Source organism: Natator depressus, chromosome 1, assembly GCF_965152275.1.
Source record: "Natator depressus isolate rNatDep1 chromosome 1, rNatDep2.hap1, whole genome shotgun sequence".
NCBI lineage: Eukaryota > Metazoa > Chordata > Testudines > Cheloniidae > Natator > Natator depressus.
The window spans coordinates 40,868,712-40,894,883 of record NC_134234.1 but is presented as its reverse complement, the minus strand read 5'-3'; the positions used below and the strand labels follow the sequence as shown (position 1 = coordinate 40,894,883).

Here is a 26,172-nt window from a genome sequence, read left to right as displayed (position 1 = left end):
TAGTGTAGACATATTCTCTGTTTTGATTTTAAAAGAGTGTGTGCCTTCTTTTGTGTTTGTATATCACTTAGCATATTGTGGACAGTATTGGAAACAAATCATTTATATGTGGCATTAAAAAGCTACCCTACAGTCAAGCCATTGAAGTTACTTGAAGGTGTTGTGACAGAGCCGAGTATTCAGGAGGGATTGAATGAGGAGGGGGTAGTGGCTTTACCAACCAGATGAGGAAGGTATAATCAAGCAACACTTGGACTAGGAGCAGGTCAAATTGCTAGTAAAATGAAGAGATTGCATTCCTTCAGTGTACTGGTGATTAAGAAAAAGGAAGGAAGTCTGAAAAATGAGCTAATTTAGGTGTCTTGATTCTGTGCAGTTGTGCTTCATTACAGTGAAGGTCCTTTTCAAGAATAACAAATTTGGTTAAGAGTTTCTGCGGCAGTGCAGTCGTTTGAGTAGCTTAATGTGCTGATTACATAGCCAGCCTTGGCATTTTTGGATGAATGAACAAAACACTTTTTAAGCCACCCTCTCTTTCCAAATATAGCCAATGCCTCACCATTTTAGCGAGCTATGCATATGACTAGCTTCAGGATTGATTAGCTAGGTGACTTCTTTTCAGAGAAACCTTGTATTTAGCTTCCTGATTTTTAGTAAAGACTAAGGGGGAGATTTTCAAAAGCACCGATGGTGGCAGTTTGGTGCCTAATTCTGGTTCAAAGTCAATGGGAGTTGGGTACCAAACTGTCATTTGTGCCTTTGAAAATCTCCCCTTAATTCTTTGTCTGCCCTCTTGCGTCAGTGGAAGTGGAAAGGGTCCATGTAAATTACCAACATCTAAAAATGTTTCAAGGCACAATTCTGTAGATAACACAGTGGTCAGCATGCTGCTAAAATTTCTGGAAAGTTTTGTGCACATTCTGGTGCATTATAGTCCCCTCTAGAGCAGTAATTTATGAGCATTAATGAATCATCATAACCTTCACCTGTGAAGTAGTTATTAGAAAAACTTAGGCAGATAAGTTTGACTTTGAGTTGGTGTAATAAGAGCAGGGAATGTAATGGATCCCCTACTCTGTCCTGTGCTGAGTCCACTAAACCAGGCCATGTCTCATGCTGTTAAGTTGACACTGCTCGTGGTCATTGGTCACATTGCTACTTGCAGCTGAGCAGCCAAGCTGAGAAGTAAAAACCTGCAGCAGTCATAACACTATCAGAGACCATCTCCATCCCCAACAACTGCAAATTTCATTGAGTTTTCCTTAAAAAATTAAAGGACCCATATGTGCTAGTGCAGGGGTGGACAAACTTTTTAGCCCGAGGGTATAGAAATTGTATGGTGGGCCATGAATGCTCATGAAATTGGGGTGGGGGTGCGGCCTCCGGGGTTGGGCCAGAAATGAGGAGTTCAGGGTGTGGGAGGAGGCTCTGGGCTGGGGCAGGGGGGTGAGGGGTGTGTGTGGGGGGTGAGGGCTCCGGCTGGGGATGCAGGAGAGTGCTTGGGCCTGGGACCTAGGGGTTCGGAGGGTGGGAGGGGGATCAGAGGTGGGGCGTGGGGGATGGCTCAGGGCGGCGCTTATTTCAATCGGCTCCTGGAAGCAGCGGCATGTCCCCCCTCCAGCTCCTACGCAGAGGTGTGGCAGGCAGCTCCCCTATGCGCTACCCCGTCCGTAGGCATTTCCTGGCCAACTGGAGCTGTGGGGGTGGCACTTGGGGTGGGGGCAGCATGCAGAGCGGAGCCCCCTGGCTGCCCCTACGTGTAGGAGCCAGAGGAGGGACATGCCGCTGCTTCCAAGAGCCACTCGGAGTGACCCCTGACCCTGCTCCCCGGCTGGAGCGGGGCAAGCACCAGACCTTGCTCCCGAGCAGGAACTCAAGGGCCGGATTAAAATGGCGGGCGTGCTGAATGCAGCCCATGGACTGTAGTTTGCCCACCCCCGTGCTAGTGGCTTTCCCATTCCCACAGGTCAGATCTGACCAGCTATAAGAATGAGACAGAATAATCCATGCTCTTTTAGAGATTTTCTAGACACAGTTTTGGTAACAATTTAATTATATCTATTTTTGAAGCAGATATAATTAAGTCAGTGCAACCCCCTAGTGTGGATGCAGCGTAAAGGTGCTTATATCAGAATAGCTTATTTTGATAAATATGTGGTTTCTTAACTTATCTAACAGTTCAATTTTTTATAGACAACCCTAAGAAAAATCAGTGAGAAGCCTTTCAGCCCCAGGGTACCTTTACACTTTCAAAACTATCTTTGCCAAGGAAGAGGACTAGAAACTTACTTTCTAAATATGAAAATTGAAATTGCTGTTCAAAACCAGGAATGGAGTTGGTGATGGGGGGTCATCTGCAGCTTTGGGGGTCCCAAAGCTAGCTCTGACTAGGTCTCTTTATTTTGAACTGAGGGGTGAGGAGCAGAATCCTCTTGGCATCCACTTTGGTTATTGTCATGGAGATCTCCTTTACCTGTTCAGTGACCCTGTTGTAGTGTACATACTATAGAAAACCCTTAGATGCATAGAACACTTGTACATGGTAATTAGAATGTTTTTGTTTCTGCAGCTTCTGCTGTTCTAATAACAAACGTATACTTACAGACTTCCCTTGTTTCCTATTCATGTTGGTACACATATTGTGCTCAAGCTAGAGTGGTCTTGCCATAAATAAATATCTACCTTGCTTTTTTATAAGAGAGTATTTTCTGGGCAGTATGCCTCTCAGGCACTCTAAATTATCTGTTGCAGTCAAATAACTCTGTTAATGTTGCTTTAACCATATGACACAAACTGTGACCATGGTTAGTTACAAATAAAAAACAAGTTGTTATGACCCATATTATGCAACTGTAACTTCACTTTTGCCACATTTGGAATATAATGCAACTTATAATGTCAATTCTTGTGGGTGTTAATTCTCTCAATAAACTAATAAATATAGTAGTATGTGGCATGGCCCTGTCTATGTAGGGAAAAAATATGCCTTGTTTTTTAATTTTTCCAATCAAGATAGCTCAACTCGATTGGAACCTCCCTTAACACCTGTGCAGACAGTTCAACATCTTTTGAGATAGTTTGAAGCTACCGCACAACCAAAAGTGACTCCATATTACAGTATTAACTCAAGTGATCCACCCTTGAGATTCTTCCCTTGTGTTAGCTATGGGAGTTATGTCCTGCATCCACATGAGCATTCTGTTTACTTGTGTGTGATGCCAAGGCTTTTGGGGACCCATCTCATTGTAGTGCTACATTAAACTGCACTGCTCTGTGAATGCTTTTTTAGTGTAATGAGGGAGAACGTGTCTGCCCCTTCTGGGGATTCTGGTTGGAAGTGGTATGAACCTAGTAACTCAGTGAAGTAAACCCGTTCCATCTGGGCTCACTCCAGATTTTTCTCTGGAGAAACATTCCAATGGGTTGCAAAGCATGTATCCAACTTGCGGACCCTGCTAGCATCACACCAAAGATCCACTGGTACCTTGCTGTCAGCCTGTGGCCAGCTGGCAGCATGCTGAGGCGGTCCTCTTGGGGTCATTCTTGACAAACAGAGCTCTGTGCTGCATATAGATGAGTGAAGTTGTTGATACTGGAAACTGTGCAAGTGGGGGAAAGAGGCTGAGAAGGCCTATGTGCAATGGTAGGTGGTTTCCAATCAGAAAACAAGGAGGTAGATGGCAAGAAAAGGGCACAGGTGGGAGGTGTTGCGGGATTGCTGGAAGGCATTGGAGGACTAGTGGTTCTTGTTGATGTCATGGCATTAGCCTGTATCCAGGCTACAGATAAGACACGTTAGCAACTGTTGAGGGAATCTCACTGGAAGTCTGTCCTACACCCCCAGTTACATCAGCCAGTTTTTGTTATCTCACCACCACACGAGTGATTGGGTTTTTGTATGTGGATGGTGTCGGGAACACTCAAGCTCTGCCTTGTGTTACCTTGCTAGTGGTCCTGTCTACATGGATCTTAAAGGGAGAAGGGGATCTCAGCTGAGTTGAGCTAATTTACTTTTTGGAGAGGGTGAGGGGGAGAACTTGCTTTTGTAGTTAGGGCCACTGTTGAGATGTGTTTCAGCTGAGTTACGGAGCTGATCAGTGGTTGGTGGGTTTTTTTTAATTGTTTTGATCTTCACTTGTGAACAATTTAATGGAGTGGAAGCTGGGGAGAGTTAAGGCTTCAGATATTGTGAAGGAATGTATTTGCATCTGCACACTAGTATTTCCCCACCTACATGGAGCACCAGGAAGAATGTAAAAGTTCACTCGTTGGATGCCTGGAGAGACTGAAATATTCAAAGTATATGACTTCAGTCAGGATCCATGATGGGGCTGCAAATAAATGTTACATAAGAAACAGATCCAGTTCTTTCCGTGTCTTTATTTTTATTTGAGTTTTATTTCCAATCAAAAGAATACACACCCCATAGTTGAAGGATGGTTTTATGGTTAGAGTTATTGCACTGAGATACAGGTTCTATTTCTAGTTTTGTAGTAGATTTCCTTTGAGACCTTGGGCAAATCACTCAACTTCTCTGTGTCTCACTATGGAGATACTTCCCTACCTTGTAGGGATGTTGGAGGTGCTTGGATACTACTGTAGTAACCATAGAAAAGTCTGTAAATAGACCCATAGACCTTAAGGCCAGAAGGAATCATCATGATCATCTAGTCTGACCTCCTGCAAATTGCAGGTCACAGAACCTCACCCACTCACTCCTGCAACATACCCTAACTTCTGGCTGAGTTACTGAAGTCTTCAAATCATGATTTAAAGAATTCAAGATACAGAGAATCCGGCATTTACACTATAAATAAGTGGTACACATTCTGAAATCCCTTGAAGTGGTGCATGTATTTTCAGAGGGTGAATGCATGACACTTTATGAAAATAAGGCTCCTCTAAGGTGTCTCAGTTTGGACATCCAAATATAGAAGCATCCAGAATCACTAGTCACTGCTGAAAAATGTGACCTCTTTTACGTCTGATTCATTAGATCCACCAATCTCCCTACCACTGCAGCATTCTTTCCTGTGACCATGGGTGGTTGGTGCAGCCCCCGTTTGGGGAGGCGAGCCCCAGGTCTGCCCCTTCTGCCATTTTCTCCCCCCACCCCCATGGCTGGTGTAGTACGAGAAATTGCTATCTGTAGGAATTTGCTACATCAGATAGCAGTTTTTTACAATCCCTTACATATGAGTAACTGCTACAGGTAGCAAATTCCTATAAGTAGCTGTTTCTTGCACTATACCAGAGCCCCCAGACCCTCGCCCCACCCCCAACCCCGCCCACCTGGCTGGAGGAGTCCAGGGCCAGCTGCAGCCGCATCACATCTCCCCTCTCCAGACCCCAAGCCGCCCAGAGAAAAGCATCTCTCAGACCAGAGGTGGGCAAACTATGGCCCATGGGCCACATCTGGCCTGTGGGACTATCCTGCCCAGCCCATGAGCTCCCGGCTGGGGAGGCTTGCCCCTGGACCCTCCCCCGCTGTTCCCCTTCCCATGCAGCTACGCTGCCGTGTGGGCAGCGTGGCTCTGAGCGGCATGTTAAGGGGGCGATGGGTAGCGGGTACCAGGGGGCAGTTGGATGGGGTGGAGGTTCTGGTGCGGTCAGGGGTCGGGGAAACGGGGGGTTGGGTAGGATGTGGGAGTCCCGGGAGGCCTGCTAGGGGTGTGGATAGGTCAGGGTAGTCAGGGAGCGGGGGGGGGAGGTTGGATGGGGGGTGGGATCCTGGGGGGCGGTTTAGGGCAGGGGGGTCCCAGGAGGGGGCAGTCAGGGGACGGGAAGTGGGAGGGGGCAAGGGCCCGGTTGTTTGGGGGGCACAGTCTTCCCTACCCGGCCCTCCATACGGTTTTGCTCCCCGATGTGGCCCTCCGGCCAAAAAGTTTGCTCACCCCTGTCTCAGACTCTCCTCCAGAAGAAGCTTTTGATATGTGCCATGCAGGATCCGGGGTAGCTAAGAAGGTGGTATGTGCTACTCAGCTTCCTGGGTTCATGAATAATCTCCCTGGAGTCCATGAACCCGGGAAGCTGAGTAGCACATATCGCCTCCTCAGACGCCCTGGAACCTGCATGGGGCATAATAAATCAAAAACTTCTCTGCAAAACACTGCAACCAGGGGTCCGCTGGCTGTGGCAGCACCAGGGGGAGCTGAGCCTCCCCTGGCCTATTATACCCGCGCCCATGGTCCAGGAGGTCTGGAAGGTGCAAGCCTAAAGAGTGGCATTGTCAAGGTACAAAGACAAAAATGGGGAGAGAGAGAGAGGTGCTTAGGAGAGGTATAAGGAATAGGAAGGAATTAGGAAAATGAGTGGCATTGGGACATCTGAGACAAAACACTCGAGCTTTCTCCCTTGTTAGAAGCCAAAGTTGGAATGTGTTTTTGTTTTTTAACTCAGCTAAGCAGAAAGTTAAATATGAAGCCAGCTTAATAGAGCACCTAGTTTCACATTGAAAAATACACTATTTTCAGAGAATTGAGTGCAACATGAACAGGACTCTGACAGTATAATAGATCTGACTAGAATAGAAAATAGGTTCACTTTATACATTGGTTTGAGTTGCTTTTGGTGCGTAAGTAGGATTAAGTCATGTTTGAAGAATGAGGGTTTTCTTTTTACTCCTTTGTTTTATTTTGTTCTTTGTGCTTCATGTTGAGAGAAGGTAAAAGTTAGACACAAATTTGTACCATGCTGTCAACTAAAACATGAGAGACCTTTGGGTTTATCAGGCCTTTGTTGAAACTTCAGGGTTTCTGTAGTGCTCGGTAGGCACTTTATGAGCTGTTTACAGAACTTCCGCATGAATTATAGTTACAGTTGTTGTTGTCCATATTTTTAGTATTTGCTAGCAATAACTTATTAAAACATTGACTTACTATAGCAAGTTAAGATTTTAATAAATACATTTTCAAGATGCTGGGCTTGCTTAATTTCCCGCCTCTCCCCCCCCCCCCCCCCTTACCTCTGTAATTGAACAGTAGACCAAGGAATATATTTCGAATTCCTCAGCTCCCAGCAAGGACAGACTGAAAGCAGATTTGCAGTACTTAAACTTGTGAAATATTGACTTTGCTCTTCACTGTAGCTCTCAGGGCACAGACTCTGGTTGACACATCTCAGAAGAACACAATGCAAAGGTTTTGGAAGCATTTTGACTTGTTTTGTAAAAAAAATCAATAGGGCAAAAAAGCAGCACTGTTTGGTACATTTCCCACATGTAGAAAAGATTTTGAAGTGCCTGAAGTGGAAATACATATCATTTCACTGGAGAGCCACTGCAACAAAGCAAATTGGTCAAAGGCAGCATAGGGAAGGATTTTAGTTGGCAGTTCTGAACCAGAATTTAAAGGCTAGGATGATTGTTTGGCTGGCCAGGTAATCAGTGCATGTTTAAAGTTCCTAGTGGAAACAAAATAGTAAATATTACTATTAATTTGAAATAGGTCTTCATGATGTAATGGTTGACTCGCCGCTTGCTTGCTGTGTGACTTTTGTCAAGTCATTAACCTTGGTGCCTCAGGACTGTGCTACAATTTATCCATCCATAAAATGAGAATAACTGTGGCGTGAGAGTAACCTCTCTTTAGTTAAGATGGTAACCAACTTTACATTTTAAAATCAGATTTTTTTAATCCTTCCCCTAAATTGGCTAGAATCCAACAAATTGTCCTCATATGTGCACTTCTTATGTGTACTTCTCTACCCAAACGGTTTTTTTTTTAATTTGGTAGTGACCAGACATCATCTTGAAATGAAAACAGTATGAGAAATCAGAAGGATTTCACTATTAGGACACACTTCAGACTACAAGATTTTGTTACCCTAAAATTGCTCTGCATGGTCTGATGGCTATGCATGTTGGCCTGAGGGAGCTGGCTAGGAAAGGGAGAGATAATTAGCTTCCTTCCAGGGTTATGAGGTTTACTTATTGTTTTCAAAGTGCATCCATCAGGCTCGCCAACAGAAATTCTGGGCCCCAGGGCCAGAAGTGACAAATCTGTCACTTCCGGGACCGGCCCACGGGGCCCCCCAAAGTGCAGGGCCTGGAGTGGTCTTGTGCACCTAGACACCCTGCAGCCCGCCCAGGCGACTTAAAAGGACCCAGGGCTCCCGTAGCTGCTGCGACCACAGCAGCAGCAGAGGCCACTGGGCCCTTTTAAATTGCCTGGGCCCCTGGGCAATTGCCCCCTTTGCGCCCTTCTTACCCCCTCCCCCCCCCCAACCAGTCATCAAGCCTGGCATCCAGATCCTTGGATGAAGTCTCTATACGTGCCAAGTAATATGATGTTACCTAGCTGATTATGTTCAAGAGGGAAAATATATGATTTTTGAAGGATCATTCTGAATATTCTCATAAAATATAATTTGAGTTGAATTTGCTTGATATAGTACCTGTATAGGCCACATATTACAGTGCTTTTTGACTGGAACTATGATGTGAACCATATATATATATATATATATATATATATCTTTTCTAAGTTGGATGCTTTAGTTTCTTTTCTTTCAGAAGAGAAGTGGAATTTTGAATTTATCTTGTCCCAGAGAATGCATGTTTCTCCAGCTCCATGCAAAGGGGTTCACCCAGGATAGAGCAGTAACTAGAGGAAAAATTCAGTCAGAAAATGTCATTTTGAAGTTCACAGAATATCAGGGTTGGAAGGGACCTCAGGAGGTCATCTCGTCCACCCCCCTGCTCAAAGCAGGAGGAATCCCCAACTAAATCATCCTAGCCAGGGCTTTGTCAAGCCTGACCTTGGAAACCTCTAAGGAAGGAGATTCCACCACCTCCCTAGGTAACGCATTCCAGTGCTTCACCACTCTCCTAGTGAAAGTTTTTCCTAATATCCAACCTAAACCTCCCCCACTGCAACTTGAGACCATTACTCCTCGTTCTGTCATCTGCTACCACTGAGAACAGTCTAGATCCATCCTCTTTGGAACCCCCTTTCAGGTAGCTGAAAGCAGCTATCAAATCCCCCCGCATTCTTCTCTTCTGCAGACTAAACAATCCCAGTTCCCTCAGCCTCTCCTCATAAGTCATGTGTTCCAGTCCCCTAATCATTTGTTGCCCTCTGCTGGACGCTTTCCCATTTTTCCACATCCTTCTTGTAGTGTGGGGCCCAAAACGGGACACAGTACTCCACATGAGGCCTCACCAATGTCGAATAGAGGGGAATGATCACGTCCCTTGATCTGCTGGCAATGCCCCTACTTATAGAGCCCAAAATGCCATTAGCCTTCTTGGCAACAAGGGCACGCTGTTGACTCGTATCCAGCTTCTCGTCCACTGTAACCCCTAGGTCCTTTTCTGCAGAACTGCTGCCTAGCCAGTCAGTCCCCAGCCTGTAGCAGTGCATGGGATTCTTCCATCCTAAGTGCAGGACTCTGCACTTGTCCTTGTTGAACCTCATGATTTCTTTTGGCCCAATCCTCTAATTTTGTCTAGGTCCCTCTGTATCCTATCCCTACCCTCCAGCATATCTACCGCTCCTCCCAGTTTAGGAACTGTCCATTGTTTAGGAACTCAATCTTGCAAGAAAAACCACTTTTAATGTTTACCTTCCACTAATGTTCACCTTTTTATGTTGGGGGGAAAAAAGTGAAATTATTAAGTAAGCAATTTAATATGAACAAGAAAAGAGAAATATAATACAGTAAATTAGAACTATTTTGTTTTAATAAACTACAAATATCTCCAGCATTTCAAAAAAAAAGAAAATAACTTGAAATTAGGGCTATCAAGCCATTTAAAAAGTTGCAATTAATCGCACTGTTAAATAGAATACCATTTATTTAAATATTTTGGATGTTTTCTACATTTTCAAATATATTCAATTACAACACAGAATACAAAGTGTACAGTGCTCACTTTATTTTTGATTACAAATATTTGTGCTGTAAAAAAGTGTTTTTCAATTCACCTAATCAAGTACTGTAGTGCAGTCTCTTTATCATGAAAGCTGAACCTACAAATGTAGAATTATGTAGAGAAAATAACTGCATTCAAAAATAGAATATAAAACTTTAGAGCCTGCAAGTTCACTCAGTCCTACTTCTTGTTCAGCCAGTCGCTCAGACAAACAAGTTTGTTTACATTTGCAGGAGATAATGCTGCCCGCTGCTTCTTTACAATGTCACCTGAAAGTGAGAACAGGTGTTTGCATGGCACTGTTGTAGCTGGCGTCGCAAGATATTTACATACCAGATGAGACAAAGATTCATATGTCCCTTCATGCTTCAGCCACCATTCCAGGGGACATGCGCGCATGCTGATGATGGGTTCTGCTCGATAACAATCCAGAGCAGTGTGGACTGATGCACATTCATTTCCATCATCTGAGTCAGATTCCACAGCAGAAGGTTGAGTTCCTTTTTTGGTGGTTTGGGTTCTGTATTTTCCTCATCGGAGTTTTGCTCTTTTAAGACTTCTGAAAGCATGCTCCACACCTCGTCCTTCTCAGATTTTGGAAGGCACTTCAGATTCTTAAACCTTGGGTCGAGTGCTGTAGCTATCTTTCGAAATCTCATATTGATACCTTCTTTGCATTTTGTCAAATGTGCAGTGCAAGTGTTCTTAAAACGAACAACATGTGCTGGGTCATCATCTGAGACTGCTATAATATGAAATATATGGCGGAATGTGAGTAAAACAGAGCACGGGACATACAAATCTCCACCAAGGAGTTCAGTCACAAATGTAATGAATGCATTTTTTTTTTTAACAAAAAAAAAAAAAACCAAGCGTCATCAGCATGGAAGCATGTCCTCTGGAATGGGGCCGAAGCATGAAAGGGCATCAGAATGTGTAGGATATCTGGCATGTAAATACCTTGCAATGTCAGCTACAAAAGTGCCATGCAAATGCCTGCTCCCACTTTCTGGTGACATTGTAAATAAGAAGAAGGCAGCATTATCTCCTGTAAATGTAAACAAACTTATTTGTCATAGTGATTGGCTGAACAAGAAGTAGGATTGAGTGGACTTGTAGGCTCTGAAGTTTTACATTTTTTGTTTGTTACATAACTGCACTCAAAAACAAAATCTACATTTGTAAATTGCACTTTCACAATAAAGAGATTGCACTACAATACTTGTATGAGGTGAATTTAAAAAATACAATTTCTTTTGTTTTAATTTTTACAGTGTAAATATTTGTAATCAAATATACACTTTGATTTCAATTACAACACAGAATACAATATATATGAAAATGTAGGAAAACATGCAAAATATTTAATAAATTTCAATTGGTAGTCTATTGTTTAACAGTGCGATTAAAACTGCGATTAATCGCGACTAATTTTTTTAATTGCAATTTATTTTTTTTTTGAGTTAATCATGTGAGTTAGGGCTGTCAATTAATCGCAGTTACTTGAAACCTCTAAGCGCTGGTCTACACTTTTATCTTATGTCGGTATAACCACGAGCAATGTAACTATACAGACTGAACTCCCGGTGTAGATAGTGCTTCTCCCATCAACATTGCCACTCCTCTCAGGGAGGCAGAGTACTCATCCCGGTGGGAGAAACTCTCCTGTCGGCATACATAGCGCTGCACCACTGTAAGTGTAGACAAATTTTAACTCACAAGAGGTTAATACAGACTGTATTGTCCTATAGCATGTGAGCCTGTTCTTAGCAGTTGTAACTTGTCTTTGTACATATTGACTTGCTTTGGGACTATTTTACTATGTTATTGGTTCATGTTCTCTGGGGGGGAAAATGCCCTAAAAAAAAAAAAAGCACTTAACAGAAACTCTAGTTTTAATCATACCCAATCGTTCTTCCTAATTCAGTTTAAAACCAAACTTGCTGTATTTTGGATGGTAGATAAAGATCCTTCCCTTAGAGGGAAGGAATTAAAAAGTTGCAAATAAAACTGCATAGGGGAACGGAGATGGTCCCGAGCAGGTGGTTCTTTCCTTTAATTCACCAGCATAAGCGGAAAGGGAGCATCTGAGCCTTGTGAGAGAAGCCAGAGCAGTTTATTTTATAGTTTTGCTTTTTCCTTCTTTGGTTAGGTCTTATTACTGCTAAGAATTACTAACTATTTGGAGGCATCTAGACAATCAGAAAAGAGGGTGATGCCAGTCCTAAGGACAATGGAAGGACAGACAGACAAGTAGACAGAGATTAGGAGGAGTGGGGGAAACATACATTTTACTTACTGTCACGGTGCGGCAACTCACCCCTGCGGCGCCTCCTGCTGGTCATCCGGGGAATTAGCATTCCAGCCTCTGGAGCACCCTCTGCAGGCCTGTGTCCCACTTGCTGCTGGCCCCTGTGTCCCTCCTGGACCCTGGTGCCCCTTTTACCCAGGGGGCTGCCCCCTGGCAGTATCCCCACAGTCTATGGGTCTCCCCTCCCCAGGGAACCCCCACCCACTATCCCCACCTTGCCTCAGTCTTTGGCTACTGCCAGTGACCATTGAGCAGCCGCACACTGGGGCGGACTGCAGTGTATAAGCCAATCATCACAGCCAAAGGGGTTTGGACCTGCTGCCTCTGCCTACCTTTGGGCTGCCCCCTGTAACCGCAATACCTATCTTAGGCCATTGGCCAGGCCTGGGCTTTTTCAGTCTGGAGCCTCCCAACTCCTCTGGCCTTCCCCAGCCCTGCTTCACCTCAGGTACTCTGGCATGCTCTCTAGCAGCCAGGCCCATCTCTCTCTCTCTCTCTAAAGGCAGAGACAGACTCTCTGCTCCTGGCCTACTGCCCTTTTATAAGGGCCAGCTGAGCCTACTTCCCCCAGTCAGCCTGGGAACTGCTTGCTCCCAGCCACAGCCCTCTCCCTGGGCTGAAGTGGGTCTTTAAGGGGGATTTAAAGTGGAGAGAGTGAAGGCCTTGCCAACAAGCACAGGAATGCCCTGCCTGTGCAAGGGGAAAACGCATGGCTGTGTCTGTGCAAAGCTGACAGACTGTGGAAATTAGGAAAGTTGGCAGAGTAGGGAGGGAGGAGACAATGCAAAATGAGACCTGCTCAGGTAGGTAGGGAGGGGCAGAGTTATGCAGAGCTTTGGAGAAGGTGATGACAAACTTGAATTTGATGCAGTAGCAAGTGGAGAGCCAAGGAAGGGATTCAGAGAGGGGGGTGATGTGATCAAAATCACAAGCAAGGAAAATTTCCAGTGCAGTATTTTGTCTGAACTGTGAAGGGTTGGTTTAGGGAAGCCAGAGAAGAAGATATTGCATTAGTTAAGGCAAGATATAATGAGGGTCTGAACAAGAGATTTAGCTGTAGGGTTAGAAATAAATGGACAGATCTTAGAGATATTGAGGAGGAAGAAGTGATAAGACTTTAGATATGAGCAGAATGTGTCAGGCAGGGGAGAGGAAATCAAAAATAGCCTGTAAATTACATGCCTGCGTGATGGGGAGGATGATGGTGGGGTAGAAAGTGATAGAGAAGTGTGGAGCTCTTAGAAAGTAGATTGGGTGTGGCTAATACAAAAAATTGTACAGGGATTTCTGTAAAGGGCTCTGCAATTATTTAAACTTCCTGCTGTATCTGCCAATTGAACGGTTTTAGTCATTTTAAGATTTTCTGTAATCCCTGTAGGCAGTAAATAAGCTGTTTGGGTGTGTGTACAACCTAAGAAAGTTCAGAAAGTATAGTAGGTGTTCATGGCAATATGTTTAATTGTTAAATTGAGATCTAATTAAACATATGGATTAATGCTTGTGAAGAGCAACATGCTCATTTGGCTAGAGCAGGGAGCTGGGGCTCCTGGCTGTTCGTAGCCCTGTCACTGACTTTTGAGACTGTGGAAACCTAGAGGAGAAGTTTAATGAGTGTTTACCTCACAGGGTTATGGAGTCTCCATTAACATTTGTAAGATGCTTTGATCTTTAAAACACAATATAGATATATTTAACCTTTTCTTTCTTTTTTTTTCCTAGTTACGATTACCTCAACAGGAGAAAAAGGTAGGAAACATGTATTACTCATCCTAAATAAATAAATTGAAAGTTTTATAAATAGGAAAGTTGCCTACTTCTTGTCTCCTTAATATAAATGTACAGTGTGTTTCTGATGTATAATTTACACTTCCTTACCAATGCAATTTTGTATGATTTTATGTAACTCTCTAGATAGAGCGAGCAGATGGGTACATAGAGGGAAAACATAGGGAGGCTGGATCTGTCAAGCTTTTAGTGCCACAAGCTTGGGATGATCATATTTCCTGTGAGCAATGGACCCATGACTTAGTTACACAGATCTTTCAAAACAAGTGATTGGGGGCAGAGGGGGAATCAGACCCACATCATGTTTTCTGTATACCACTTAATGTGTGCTATGCGAATCTCTTTTATCTCTCTGGTTTTCCCCCTTGTTTTTCAAGTGCATTAATTGTTGTGGTAACCATACTATTGATATCTGCTATGGCTACGTCCATTGCAGAATAAAATCAGTCATGTGGTTATTGAAATTCTGGAGTTATCATAGTGATGGTTCTGACCACATTTGTTGTGTGTATGTATTGTATTACACCATGCTGAAAGAACATTATTAAGGTTGCAAAGTTAGGAAATGCCAGAATTAAACTTGCCCTTTCAGCCTTAATTCAGCCCACTTATGTGCATACGTTACAATACAGTCTTTAATTACATGATTACGTGCAATTTTTTCTACAAGACCCCTGTCTTATTCACTTCACAGGATGGAGCTACTCTGGAGCTCAATCAGGGTTGGGTAGGGAAGCAGACTTGTTTGTAGGACTCCTGCCTCGTTTGTTGCAGAAATTAAAAAGTGGGTAGTGAATGAGGTAGGGGAGTATGGTCTCATGGTTAAAGCAGCTGAGTGCTGTCTTGAGTAATTAGATTTTATCCCTGCTGCTGCCACAGAGTTCTTATGAGATGTTGGGCAAGACACTTCAACCAGACTTTTCACAGGTGGTCACTAATCGTGTGATCCTCATTTTCTGGAACCTAACTTGAGACCCTGCAATCTGATATGCAGAGGAGCTGAGCGCGCTCAGCTGCTACTGAGGTCAATAGGAGCTATGCTTTGAACATCTAAAATGCTGTATAATGCCAAGCACTGTGAAAAATCAGGTCCTAGGCATTTCAATTGGACATACAAAATTAATGAATCCTTTTTACCTCTAATCCTTTTGTGCCTTGGTTCACCATCTGTAAAATGGGGATAATACCCCTCACCTCACGGGGGCATTGTGCAAATACCTTTGTGAATCATTCTGATACTGTAGTGATTAGCATCATAGAAAAGCCCAGGAGGGAATTAATAATTCTGAAGAATGAAGAGCTGAATAGAATCTAGTGTAGTTTGTACCTATAGGCCCAGGAAATGTAGACATTTGAGACCTGATCCTCAAATCACTGAGCAGCCCCTCCTTTTCCTAGAGTTGAGCTTTTTTTTTTTTTTTTTTTTTGGATAACCTGTAAAAATATGAAGAAGAAGAAGAAGGCAGCAGTAGAGGAGAAACCTTGCTTGTTTTTAATCTTCCTACTTTTTTTTTTTTTTTGAAGAAACAACAAAACAAGTCTGACTTGCAGGAAAACATTCACATTTAGGTCTTGATATGAAATAGAAAATCTCCTTTACTTGAACTTTATAGCTCTTGTAGTCAGGTTTTTTTTAGTTATTTGTTGCATCAGTAGAAAAATGAGCCCTGTAGCAGCCAAGGTGGCATCAATATATTCCTGTGATTTTAAGCCAAGAGCACATATCCTTGCAGATAAATTTCTGCCTCACATTTCAAGTGAATTATGTTTAAATCTTGTTACAGCAGTGCTTAATTATAATTTTCTGTTTAATTTAACAATAGGTAAATAGATCAGTCATGTAGTTCTATCTCTTGTTTGATGTGTGTATTTTCTCTTTCTCCCCTAATTTGACTTATTTTTAAACTTGTGAATTGTTTTGAATCTTATATACAACCACATAAAAACCAGTAGACCCTAAGCCTATACACATGCAAGCCTCTAACGATAACCACACGAGGAAATCTAGAGTGGTGTGGTGTTGTGCATGTCTAATCCAGTTTCCCAGAGTTGCTTTCTCTATCTGAAGATTATCAAAAGAGTTTAAGAAAATGTTTTTTATCAATCAGATACAAATTGTGCCTCTGTTCTCCCACATGTTTTGATTCTGTAAGACAGGTTGTTAGAAAACATACTAAATGTAAGTGGTAAGCGCATTTTTGTTTTGTTTGGAGCAGTGGGAATTCTGTAGGGTTTTCTGTAGGGTTCATTCTGTCAGTCTTGAACCTCTCATCAGTGTAACCCTTCCTTCAGCTGAAGAAGATTTCATATGGATCCCTCAAAAGCCCAGCACTACTGAGTGATGCAAGACCTTCTCTTCTTCTAAGCGCTCAACTACTCCTTGTGCAGTACTGCCACACCTGTTTGTTTAATGAACAAAGTCTGAGCAGGGGCCCTGAATACATTCCCCTTCCACTTGTCAGCTCACTGTCACTAGACCACTTAGTCTGCCAATTTACATTTGTTCAGTGAAGACAGCAGAAGTAACTCTGCCAATCCCTTTAGTTGACTGCAGTTAAAATGTTGTTAAATTTACAGATTTCTTACACTTTAAACAAAGTTAGACTTCATGGTTATGATCTCAGATTCTGTTGGAACTGTGAAATGACTTTCCCTGCTAGTTGGTACTGGGATTATTTTATTTTTTTTGTTCTTTCCTTTCCTTTCCTTCATCTGGTTTGTACTTATAAGAAAATAAACAGATCTTAATAGGAAACCAGCTAATGCATATTTATACTTGGAGCCAGCACTAGGATCTTTGAAGGGTTGCCCTCAATGAGTCCTGCTGCTACTGCCTTTGCAGGCTGGGTGGAGTCTAGAGGGGAAGCTTCTGAATCTGGTGTCTTCCACCACCCCCGCTCCCCATCTTTACCCCTTGGCAGAATCACTCTCCCAACAGCAGCAGTAATGACAGCAAGTGAGGCAGGATAGAGAGGCAGGGGCCTGTTCAGCATTGGGCCAACCTCCAAAGGACAGGACCCTGATCCCAGGGATTTCCTCCTGCGTGTCATACAGTAACAGCTGGACTGGTCTGGGCAGGGCACTCAAAAGGCTCCTGTTCCCCTTGAAGAGTATAGCTGCGGAGGGCTGACCTTCAGCTTCCAGTGCTCTATGACATAGAAATCATAGAATTGTAGGGCTGGAAAGGACCTCAAGAGGTCATCTAGTTCAGCCCCCTGCACTGAGAAAGGATTAAGTATACCTAGATCATTCTTGACAGCTGTTTGTCTAGCCTGTTCTTAAAAACCTCCCAATGATGGGGATTCCACAACCTCCCTAGGTAACCTGTACCAGTGCTTACTTATCCTTTTAGTTAAAACATTTTTCCTAATATCTAACCTAAATCTCCCTTGCTGCAGATTAAGACCATTACTTCTTGTCATACCTTCAGTGGACATGGAGAACAATTGACCACCGTCCTCTTTATAACAGCCCTTTACATATTTGAAGACTTGTATCAGGTCCCGTTTCCTCTCCTCTACCCCCCGCCCCCCCCCCCGAGTCTTCTCTAGAATAAACAAGTCCAGTTCTTTCAACCTTTCCCATAAATCAGGTTTTGTAAACCTTTTATCATTTTTTGTTGCTCTCCTTTGGAGACTCTGCAGTTTGTCTGTACCTTTCTTAAAGTGTGGTGCCAAAAACTGGACACACTACTCCAGCTGAGACCTCACCGGTGCCGGATAGAGTGGAACAGTTACCTCCCATGTCTTACACAAGACACGCCTGTTAATACAGCCCAGAATGATGTTTGCCTTTTTATATAACAGCACTGCACTGCTGACGCATATTCAGTTTGTGAGTCATTATACCCTCCCACCCCAATCCTTCATTGCTGCCTAGCCAGTTATTCCCCATTTTGTATTTGTGCATTTGATTTTTCCTTTTTAGGTGTACTACTTTGCACTTGTCTTTATTGAATTTCATCTGGTTGATTTTAAGATGTTCTCCGATATATAAAGACCATTTTGAATTCTAATCCTGTCCTCCAAAATGCGTATAACCCCTCCCAGCTTGGTGTCATCTGCAGAGTTCTCTATCTTCCTGATTTCATCACTTTTGCAAGAAGTCTAGACAGTTTTCTCTTTCTGCTAAGTATTGCTAGCATGGCCACAAATTTCTGCCCTTATTGCCACTAACTACCATCTGTTGTTGCTTATTTGTATTGCAGTAGCACTTAGCCCCAGTAAGGGCTTAGGGCGTGTGTGTGTGTGTGTGTGTACGCGCACGCGCACACATTAGAGAGGCTCTCCACCCCACCCCCCCCCAAAGAACTTGCATTTTAAGTGTAATCTTCTATGTTTTAGTTAACTCCTACTGCTAAGACAGTTTAGTTGTGTCCTGCCCTCGTGCATCTGTCACTTCCTCTTTCTGGTTCCAACTATTCCACTCTTCTCACCCCCTTGCACTGATTTACCCAGCCACCTCCATTGTAATCTTAAATTTACTTTTGTCCTCCTTCCCCAACCCACCTTCCTGTTTTTATCATGCCTCCTATTATGTCTGAACTTAGACTTCAAGCTTTTCAGAGAAGACCCCATCTTATTTGTTCTGTATAGTACTAGTACCCTGGGACATTTCATAAAGAAATAAGTGTTCACGTAACATGGTGGCAGTTTTTAGGACTCTGCATACGAATATAAAGTTATTTTTGCTGACTGCTTTGTTACTTGAGTCCCACTAGCTCTATTCCATGAGCGTTAAAATCATTCTAATCTCTTTCTAAGGCTGTCTCTACGCTACGCAGCTTTTAGCGACACGGCTGTGCCGCTACAGCTGGGCTGTTAAAAGGCGCTCAGTGTAGCTGCTGTTTGTCGGCAGCAGAGCGCTCCTGCTGTCAAATCACTGTTCACATCGGCGCTTTTCCTCTACAAAACTTTTCTCTTTTGGGGGGTGTGTGGTTTTTTTGTTTTGTTTTTTTAAACACTTCTGAATGACAAAAGTTTTGTTGTTCATTTGCCTAAGGCAAGGAAGATGGGGCAGAAGGGCCCGGTGAGGAAAAAACCCTAGGAACAGCCAAGCGCATGAGAAAGCTTAGGCTAAGGTTCATGTTGTGCGCAACAACATACCCTCTCTCCCCCTTTGGGAGTTAAGTGTGGACCACATCCAGTGTGTGTGTGCATTGTTTGGAGCAGGTGGAAGTGCCACAAGCTTACTGTCTACTTCATGCCATCCTTCAAACATTAAGTATAGCTTCTTTAAATGTTTTTTTTCCCTATATCAGGATAGCAAAGTAGGTCAAGCTTCCCCCTTCTTGGAAGAGAAAATAACATAAATGTTTGATGTTAATTTCCTCATTTTAAGAGGGTTGCTGCCTGATACCATGCAGCTGTTTAATCTCAACAGTAGGTGAGAGCAACTGTTCATAGTGGCTAGTTTTAAGAATCTTACATAGTAAGGTATGAATATAGTGAATGGGGGTAACAATTTTGGGATTTAGGTGGCATTGACATGCCTGCTAATTAGTGTTCCATTATCTTCCAACGCTGTTTAGATTGGAAATGTGCCTCTTGGGAAACTGAATAGGATTTAGTCTGGTGAAGACCAATGGAGCCAAATAACTATCTCCTTCCTCATGGCTGCAGTTTTGCTGCTGTTCGCATTACTTCAGCCTAATTTCATCTGATGGGGAAGGGAATTCAATGGGAGACTGACAAGCTGGACGACTCCTTGGTTTCTCTGTTTCTTAGCTTAATTTAGGTTAAAGAAGTTCTTGTATCTTCTTAGAAAGGAGTGTACTTGCTGCTCAAAATCAGTTAGAGGATATCTTGCCTTGATGCTGCTTGAGTCACAGCAGTTTGATGATTCAGTACTTTGATTTCTTTGACTAGGTAGATATGCTGGAACAACTTTGGCTACAGTCTTTGAGTTAGCTTAGTCGCTTTGCTCATATAGGTCCTTAAGGTTGGTCTTTCTCCCTGTTTGTAAAAGCCTTTTTGGAGTCTGTCTGCATCATACCAACAGTCAGTGGTTCCTGTTTACTTCTGGTATGAGGTGTAGGTCATGTGCTGCACTGGAGAAGCATTGCTAACTGTCCCCAGGTCCACATGTCAGGTATGTTGCTCACATGATTTCTAATGGCTTCTTCAATTCCCGGGGACAGTTTTTGTCAGGAAGGAAGTTCTAGTCGATTTTCTTTCATTATCCAGTAAGGGTGTCTGACCCGATCAGTTTGCATTGTGTAATCTCTACATTCATCTTTAGATATTCTTACATGCTCAGTGACATTTCCTCTATAGATCTCCATTCTTAAAACATATGACATGCAGACCCAGGAACCATTAAGGTTGGCCTAGCAAGAAGCTACATGTATCAGTGCATTCTCCTTATGGTATAAACATGTCAGCAATTTAAAGGGACATCCCTCTTATCCTGTTCCCTTGTATACTCAGCTCTCACCTTGGGTCAGATCCTGAAGTTGCCTCTCTCTAATCCAGTGGTCTCCAAAGTGTTTGTCAGGCCCCCACCCTCTTTACAAATAATGGACTCTTCTCCGCGCCCCGCTGGGGGCAGAGTGGGGCTGGGTGGTGCTCTGTCCCTGCCCCCCGCGGCTGGCTACGTTGTGCACTCCTCCCCAACATTCTTGGGGACCATTGCTCTAACCAGATGCTCTTATCTTACTGCTGTTAGCTGTCTTAAATTAGTGGTGTTCATTGGTTTTGCATTTAAAATAGCATGGTATTAAGTTTTGACATCTAATCAGTGGCCAATGATTTTCAACTTCCACAAGATGCCACACATCAGCATACACTGAGTTCTGTCTTTAACTATCTAAACCAGTGGTCTCCAACCTTTTTATGCCCAAGATCACTTTTTGAATTTAAGAGCAACCTAGGATCTGCCCCTTCCCTTCCCCAGAGCCCCGCCCCTCTCCGTCACTCGCTCTCCCCCACCCTCACTCACTTTCACTGGGGTAGGGGGTTGAGGTTCGTGAGGGGATGCGGGTTCTGGGATGGGGATGAGGGGTTTGCAGTGTGGGAGGGAGCTCTGGGCTGAGCCTGGGGCAAGCTCTGGGAGGGAGTTTGGGTGCAGGAGGAGGCTCCGGGCTGGGGCACAGTGTTGGGGTGCAGGAGGGGGTGTGGGCTCTGGGAGAAAGTTTGGGTGCAGGAGGGGGCTCCGGGCTGGGGCAGTGTGTTGGGGTGCAGGAGGTGGTGCAGGGTGCTGGCTCTGGGAGGGGGAATCAGGGCTGGGGAAGGGGGTTGGGTTGCAGAAGGGGTACAGGGTGCTGGCTCTGGGAAGGGGGTCAGGACTGAGGCAGGGTTTGGGGTGCAGGTGGGGGTGCTGGTTCTGGGAGGTGGGGCAGGGCTGAGGGTTGGGGTGCAGCCTCCTGCCGTACAGCACTTACCTCTGGTGGTGTAGCGTGGCTGCCGCTAAGGCAGGCTCCCTGCCTATCCTAGCCCCACACCGCTCCCGGAAGGGGCCAGTGCACCCCTGGAGGGGCGGGGGGCGACATGTGGCTCTGCGCCCTACCCCTTTCTGCAAGCACCGCCCCCGCAGCTCCCATTGGCCACAGCTTCCCGTTCCTGGCCAGTGGGAGCTGCAGGGGCAGTGCTTGCAGGCAGGAGCAGCACGCAGAGGGAGAACCCCAGCCCCAGGGCTGCACTGGCAGTTTCTGAGAGTGGCATGGGGCCGGGGCAGGCAGGGAGCCTGTCTTAGCGGCAGCCCCACCAGAGATCGCGATCAACTGGGAAATCCTCTAGGATCCGCCAGTCGATCGCGATCGGCCAGTTGGTGACCACTCATCTAGATAAATGTTCTTCACAAGATAAATGTTCTTCACGTTACAGAGAAGTAGAAACTGGTCAAAATAGTCTTGACTATCATGACTTTGTTCAGCCCTGGCCACCAGCATTAACCCAAGCACCATAAATTGTGTTGCTGTATTCATCATGCCATTTTAAGCACGAGCTCAATCTCCTGTGATGGCTTCAAATCACCCAATGGATTCTCTTTTTCCAGCACCATGAATCCAGTTATAAATCTCTGAGTTCATTCCTACCAAGGATGGCTTTTGTCCTATATGTGTGTCTGCTTCATACTACAGATCAGTGGCCAACTGCTTTTTGGTTTCCTTCCCCTCTTACCAAAATGCTAGAGATGATATCTTCCGTTAAATGATTTTGATATCGCCCTGTGGTATATTAACACCAGAGAGCCAGTCTCTCATCTTCTGACACAAGGGTCCTGCTTCTGCTTTTTCACATGAGATTCTATCCAATTCTTTCAGGAACCCAATCAAAATCTTTCAGAAGTCTGACCACGAGTTGTCTGCAGTGCTGATGCTTCCCTTTAATCCAGAAGAGAGCCTAGAAATACTTTATTTTGCAACCCTGAGGAGAAGTTGGGTCATCCAGTTCTCATGAGTAACTAATAACTAGTAACTAGTAACTAATCATAAACATATCATAACATATCTTGAAATTAGCTACACCTTTTTCTTAGGTCAGCACCATTAAAAGAAATTGAGTCCATTTTATGTTAAAGGCCAGCAGATCCTACTTTCCACTATGGCTGTGACAGTGTTGAGTCTACATTTTAGTTACAGATATTCCTTTTTATTTGGCAGGTGGAGGCAGAGAAGGCACTAAGAGTTATACAGGCAAAAAATAATCAGAAAGGCAGAAGTTCTCACTTTCACAAATGTTCATACAGAATCAAGAATTCCCATTATCTAGTCGCCAGCCCTTTATTATAAGTATAAAGAGTAGCTTTTCCAACATGGAATCAGAGTGGGAGCCTAGTATATTAAATACTACAGCAAAATCCAAATGTGATTAATGTTTACCTTATTTGAATTACAGTACAGGTACATTTACATTTTAATATTATTTACAACCCATTTTCAACACCTAGTAGTAATAAAATATGGTTATGATATTAGCATGTAACATTTTTAGTGCAATGCTTAGACTTTATAAGATATATCTATTGCATAATCCAAATTTTACATTAACTTGAGTGTTTTCAGTGTTCTGGTATCATCTACTTTATTTGCTGACAATATATTATACTTTACATAGGCTGAATTTAGTACTCGAACCAACTGGAATATACTGTGGCCTGTCTGTCAAGATAATTTAAATGTATACTTCCAGCTTTTTTATTTTCCTATTCCAGACATCAGACACTCTATTTTAATTTTCCTGAGGGTGGGTACGTGGGAATGAAGGTATGTTTCTAAAGTTGTGGGTTGCTGCCATCATGATGAGACTCATTGTTTAAAAAAGTGGGAGTATAAGTGGGGAAATTGCTTCATGACCAAGATTTTGATCATCATTATTTTAGTAGCCTATTAAATGATTCATTCTGAGGATGAAGTGGTATTCATCATATCTGGTGGGCTATCAAGTGGATTTAGACAACTTCTTTATAGAGCTAAGCCCACTCAGATGTGCTAGTATTCCTAATTATCCAGTGGGTTTCAGTGCAATTTATCTTACTGGCTTGCAGAAGAGAAGTAACTTATCTACACCCAAAACCATTGCATCTTTATGTTGTAGTTCTAGGTCTTTTCAGCTATACTCACTGAAATCTTACTGTATTTATTTTTATTGCAGTTGTCTACCTTGTGGTTTTTCATCTGTCATTTGCCATGTTTGCATGGTCCTATTGGAAAACAATTTTTACATCTCCTGCTTCCCCCTGCGATGAGGTAAATTTAATGATAGAAAAATGCCAACACTTATTTATACCACTGAACTGTTTTCAGCAGTGATACTTGTTTAAAGTACAATGTAATTCATCTTCTCTATTCCCATTAACTGAAATAAATAGCATGCTGCCATATCATGAATGTAAATAATTAAATTACTTTTAAAATCATTGTAACCTAATGACATTTTTTCAGATTGAATGTTTGTTTCTAAGTGGTCACAAGTTTGACATTCAGGTGTATATGTTCAAGTAATAAGGTATGCAAGTATATATGACACTACAATGTTTTGCTAAGCAATACCTTCAGTTTGGTATTTAGAATAAATAAAATATAGGTAGGCTTGGAAGGATTCATTTTTATGGGTAAATGTTGGTAAACGTTGATTTCACCATACGCACACAATCTGACTAAAAATATTTCCATCGATTAATCAAAATCTACAAATAGGAAAAGGAAGAAAAATGCTACTTGAGAACTTGAGATTGATTGAATGATATTTACTTTGTGTATTTTGACCCGGGACATTGACAATTTGGTTATAAAGCTTTAACTTTTTGAATCCCAATGCCTGTACGATGGGGTGTATAAACCCCTCACTGGGCCCGAAGGGGTTAAAAGGCTATACTGGGCGCCGGCAACCCCATCCCTATAGGCCTGCTGAGCATTTGCAATGTGGAGGAGTGGGTTAAAAGGAGCTCAGAAGCCCAGGCAAGGTGTGGATGGGTTGCAGGAGAGAAGAATCCTTCTCCGGAAAGCCAGACAAAAGGTGGAGCCTTGAATGGGGATCATAGAGCGGGTAAGGCCCCCAGGCAGTGCCTTCTCCAACCACCACCCACTTGGAGAACCAGCAGGTCTTGCAGGGCCCAGCTCATTTGGACTTTGTGAAGCTATTGACTGTTTGGACTGGTGGGGCCATGCCCCAAAGTGAAGAAGCACTAGCCCAAGGCAGCAGATTTGGGCTCTCTATAGGGAAGAACCTGCCGATGTTACTTCCCAAAGGGCTCTGGGCTGGGACCCGGTGGAGAGGGAGGGGCCAGGTCCCCCTACTATGGCCCACTTAAGAGAAAAGGTCTAGACGGAGGGGAAAGGCCGCAACACTCTTGACCTGGGGTCAGGAGCCAGGCACTGGTACTCCACTCCCCCAACAAAGAGACAAGGGATTATATGTCAGATGCACTAACCAGTAGGCCACCCACCAACCTCTCTATCAGTGTATCATTAATTACTGTCTGACACCGCCCCTAATTTCCCACAACTGTGAAAATTTAAATTGATTAAAAAAAGAAAAATGTTTAAAACCCATAATTTTGTGCAACTGTGAAAATTTACATCAATAAAAATTGAAAAATGCTTAAAAATAAGCATCAATATTATCTGTCAAAATTATAAAAGAATTCAGTTCTGCCAAAACTAAATATAAGTTAAGACACAACAAGCTCAGTGACTCAATCTGTATGCATTTTCATTATACACCCTTATTTGAACACTCTTAGTGACGATTCTTTGGATAAGGATAGGTTACAATAAATATTCATAACTTTAAGAGGACTGTAATGCTCAGTGATAAGTCTGTTTAGAAGCTCAAGGCGTGGTGAGCACTGTTAAATTGGTATAGAAATAAATCTCTAAACACTGACATAAAAAGTGCTAGCTGTATTGACAGAGGTAATTGTAATATAATTATCTCTCCAAGGAATCTGTTAGGTGGATTAACCTATAACCTGCTGGCTTTTATTTTTTTCCCGTAAGTCAAATGATCAATAGACTTAATATCAAAACTACAATGAAAGTTGTCCTTCTATTTCCAGTAACTTTAATACTGGCTAAACAGAAAATTTTTTATTCTATTTTTGGCAGGGGTGACTCTCAAAGCCAGCATTTAGCCCAAAGCAAATTTGTACAGCTGAAAACATACTTGCAATGGAAAAGCAGACACTGTGGTTCTATAATATGTATCTATAATGTGTCACAGAAATTTACAGTAGGGTAGGAGAGGAAGCTGCAGAGAGAGTTCTGCTGGTTAGCTGAGCAAAGGAAGTAGTACTGAATATTTTAAGTTGTAAATTCACTGCGGAGGCTGGCCTTCAAATCATATGACTGGTTTAACTGGAGCCTGTTCTGTGTGATAATGACAAAACACTTGGCAGATCAAACAGTTATCTCAGCCAATCAGTTGCTCCAAGATTTGTAGAGCCACATGAACTTAGCTTAAGCATCAGTGTATTTTATAATTATTTTGGTGCTTGCCTGGATTCTTCTGTCTGCCAACATCTATTTATAACTAACTGTAATAAAAGCTGCAACAAGGCTTCAACTTTCAGTGAGTGACGAGTTTGAATTTACAGCAGACCGTTAAAAAGAGAGTGCCCATTTTAACTGTTTAAAATCAGGTCTGAATTGGAAAATTTCTACATATGAGCTTATCCAAAAGCCATGTTCCTCCTTAGACCACTCTTCTCCCACAGTCTCTGTCTGTCATCTCCATTCAGGCACCAAAGAAGAATATAGTAT

At 43.2% G+C, this 26,172-nt stretch overlaps 1 protein-coding gene across 2 annotated transcripts in view; it reads left to right on the top strand.

Annotated features, from left to right (window-relative positions):
- ZDHHC20 (zDHHC palmitoyltransferase 20) overlaps positions 1-26,172 on the top strand; it is a 77,002-nt gene that overhangs the window by 18,393 nt on the left and 32,437 nt on the right. For both annotated transcript variants that reach the window (XM_074958308.1, XM_074958299.1), the window contains exons 2-3: positions 13,905-13,931; positions 23,564-23,658. In XM_074958308.1, coding sequence (XP_074814409.1) covers positions 13,905-13,931; positions 23,564-23,658 — 122 coding nt within the window. The remainder of the gene's footprint in view (positions 1-13,904; positions 13,932-23,563; positions 23,659-26,172) is intronic.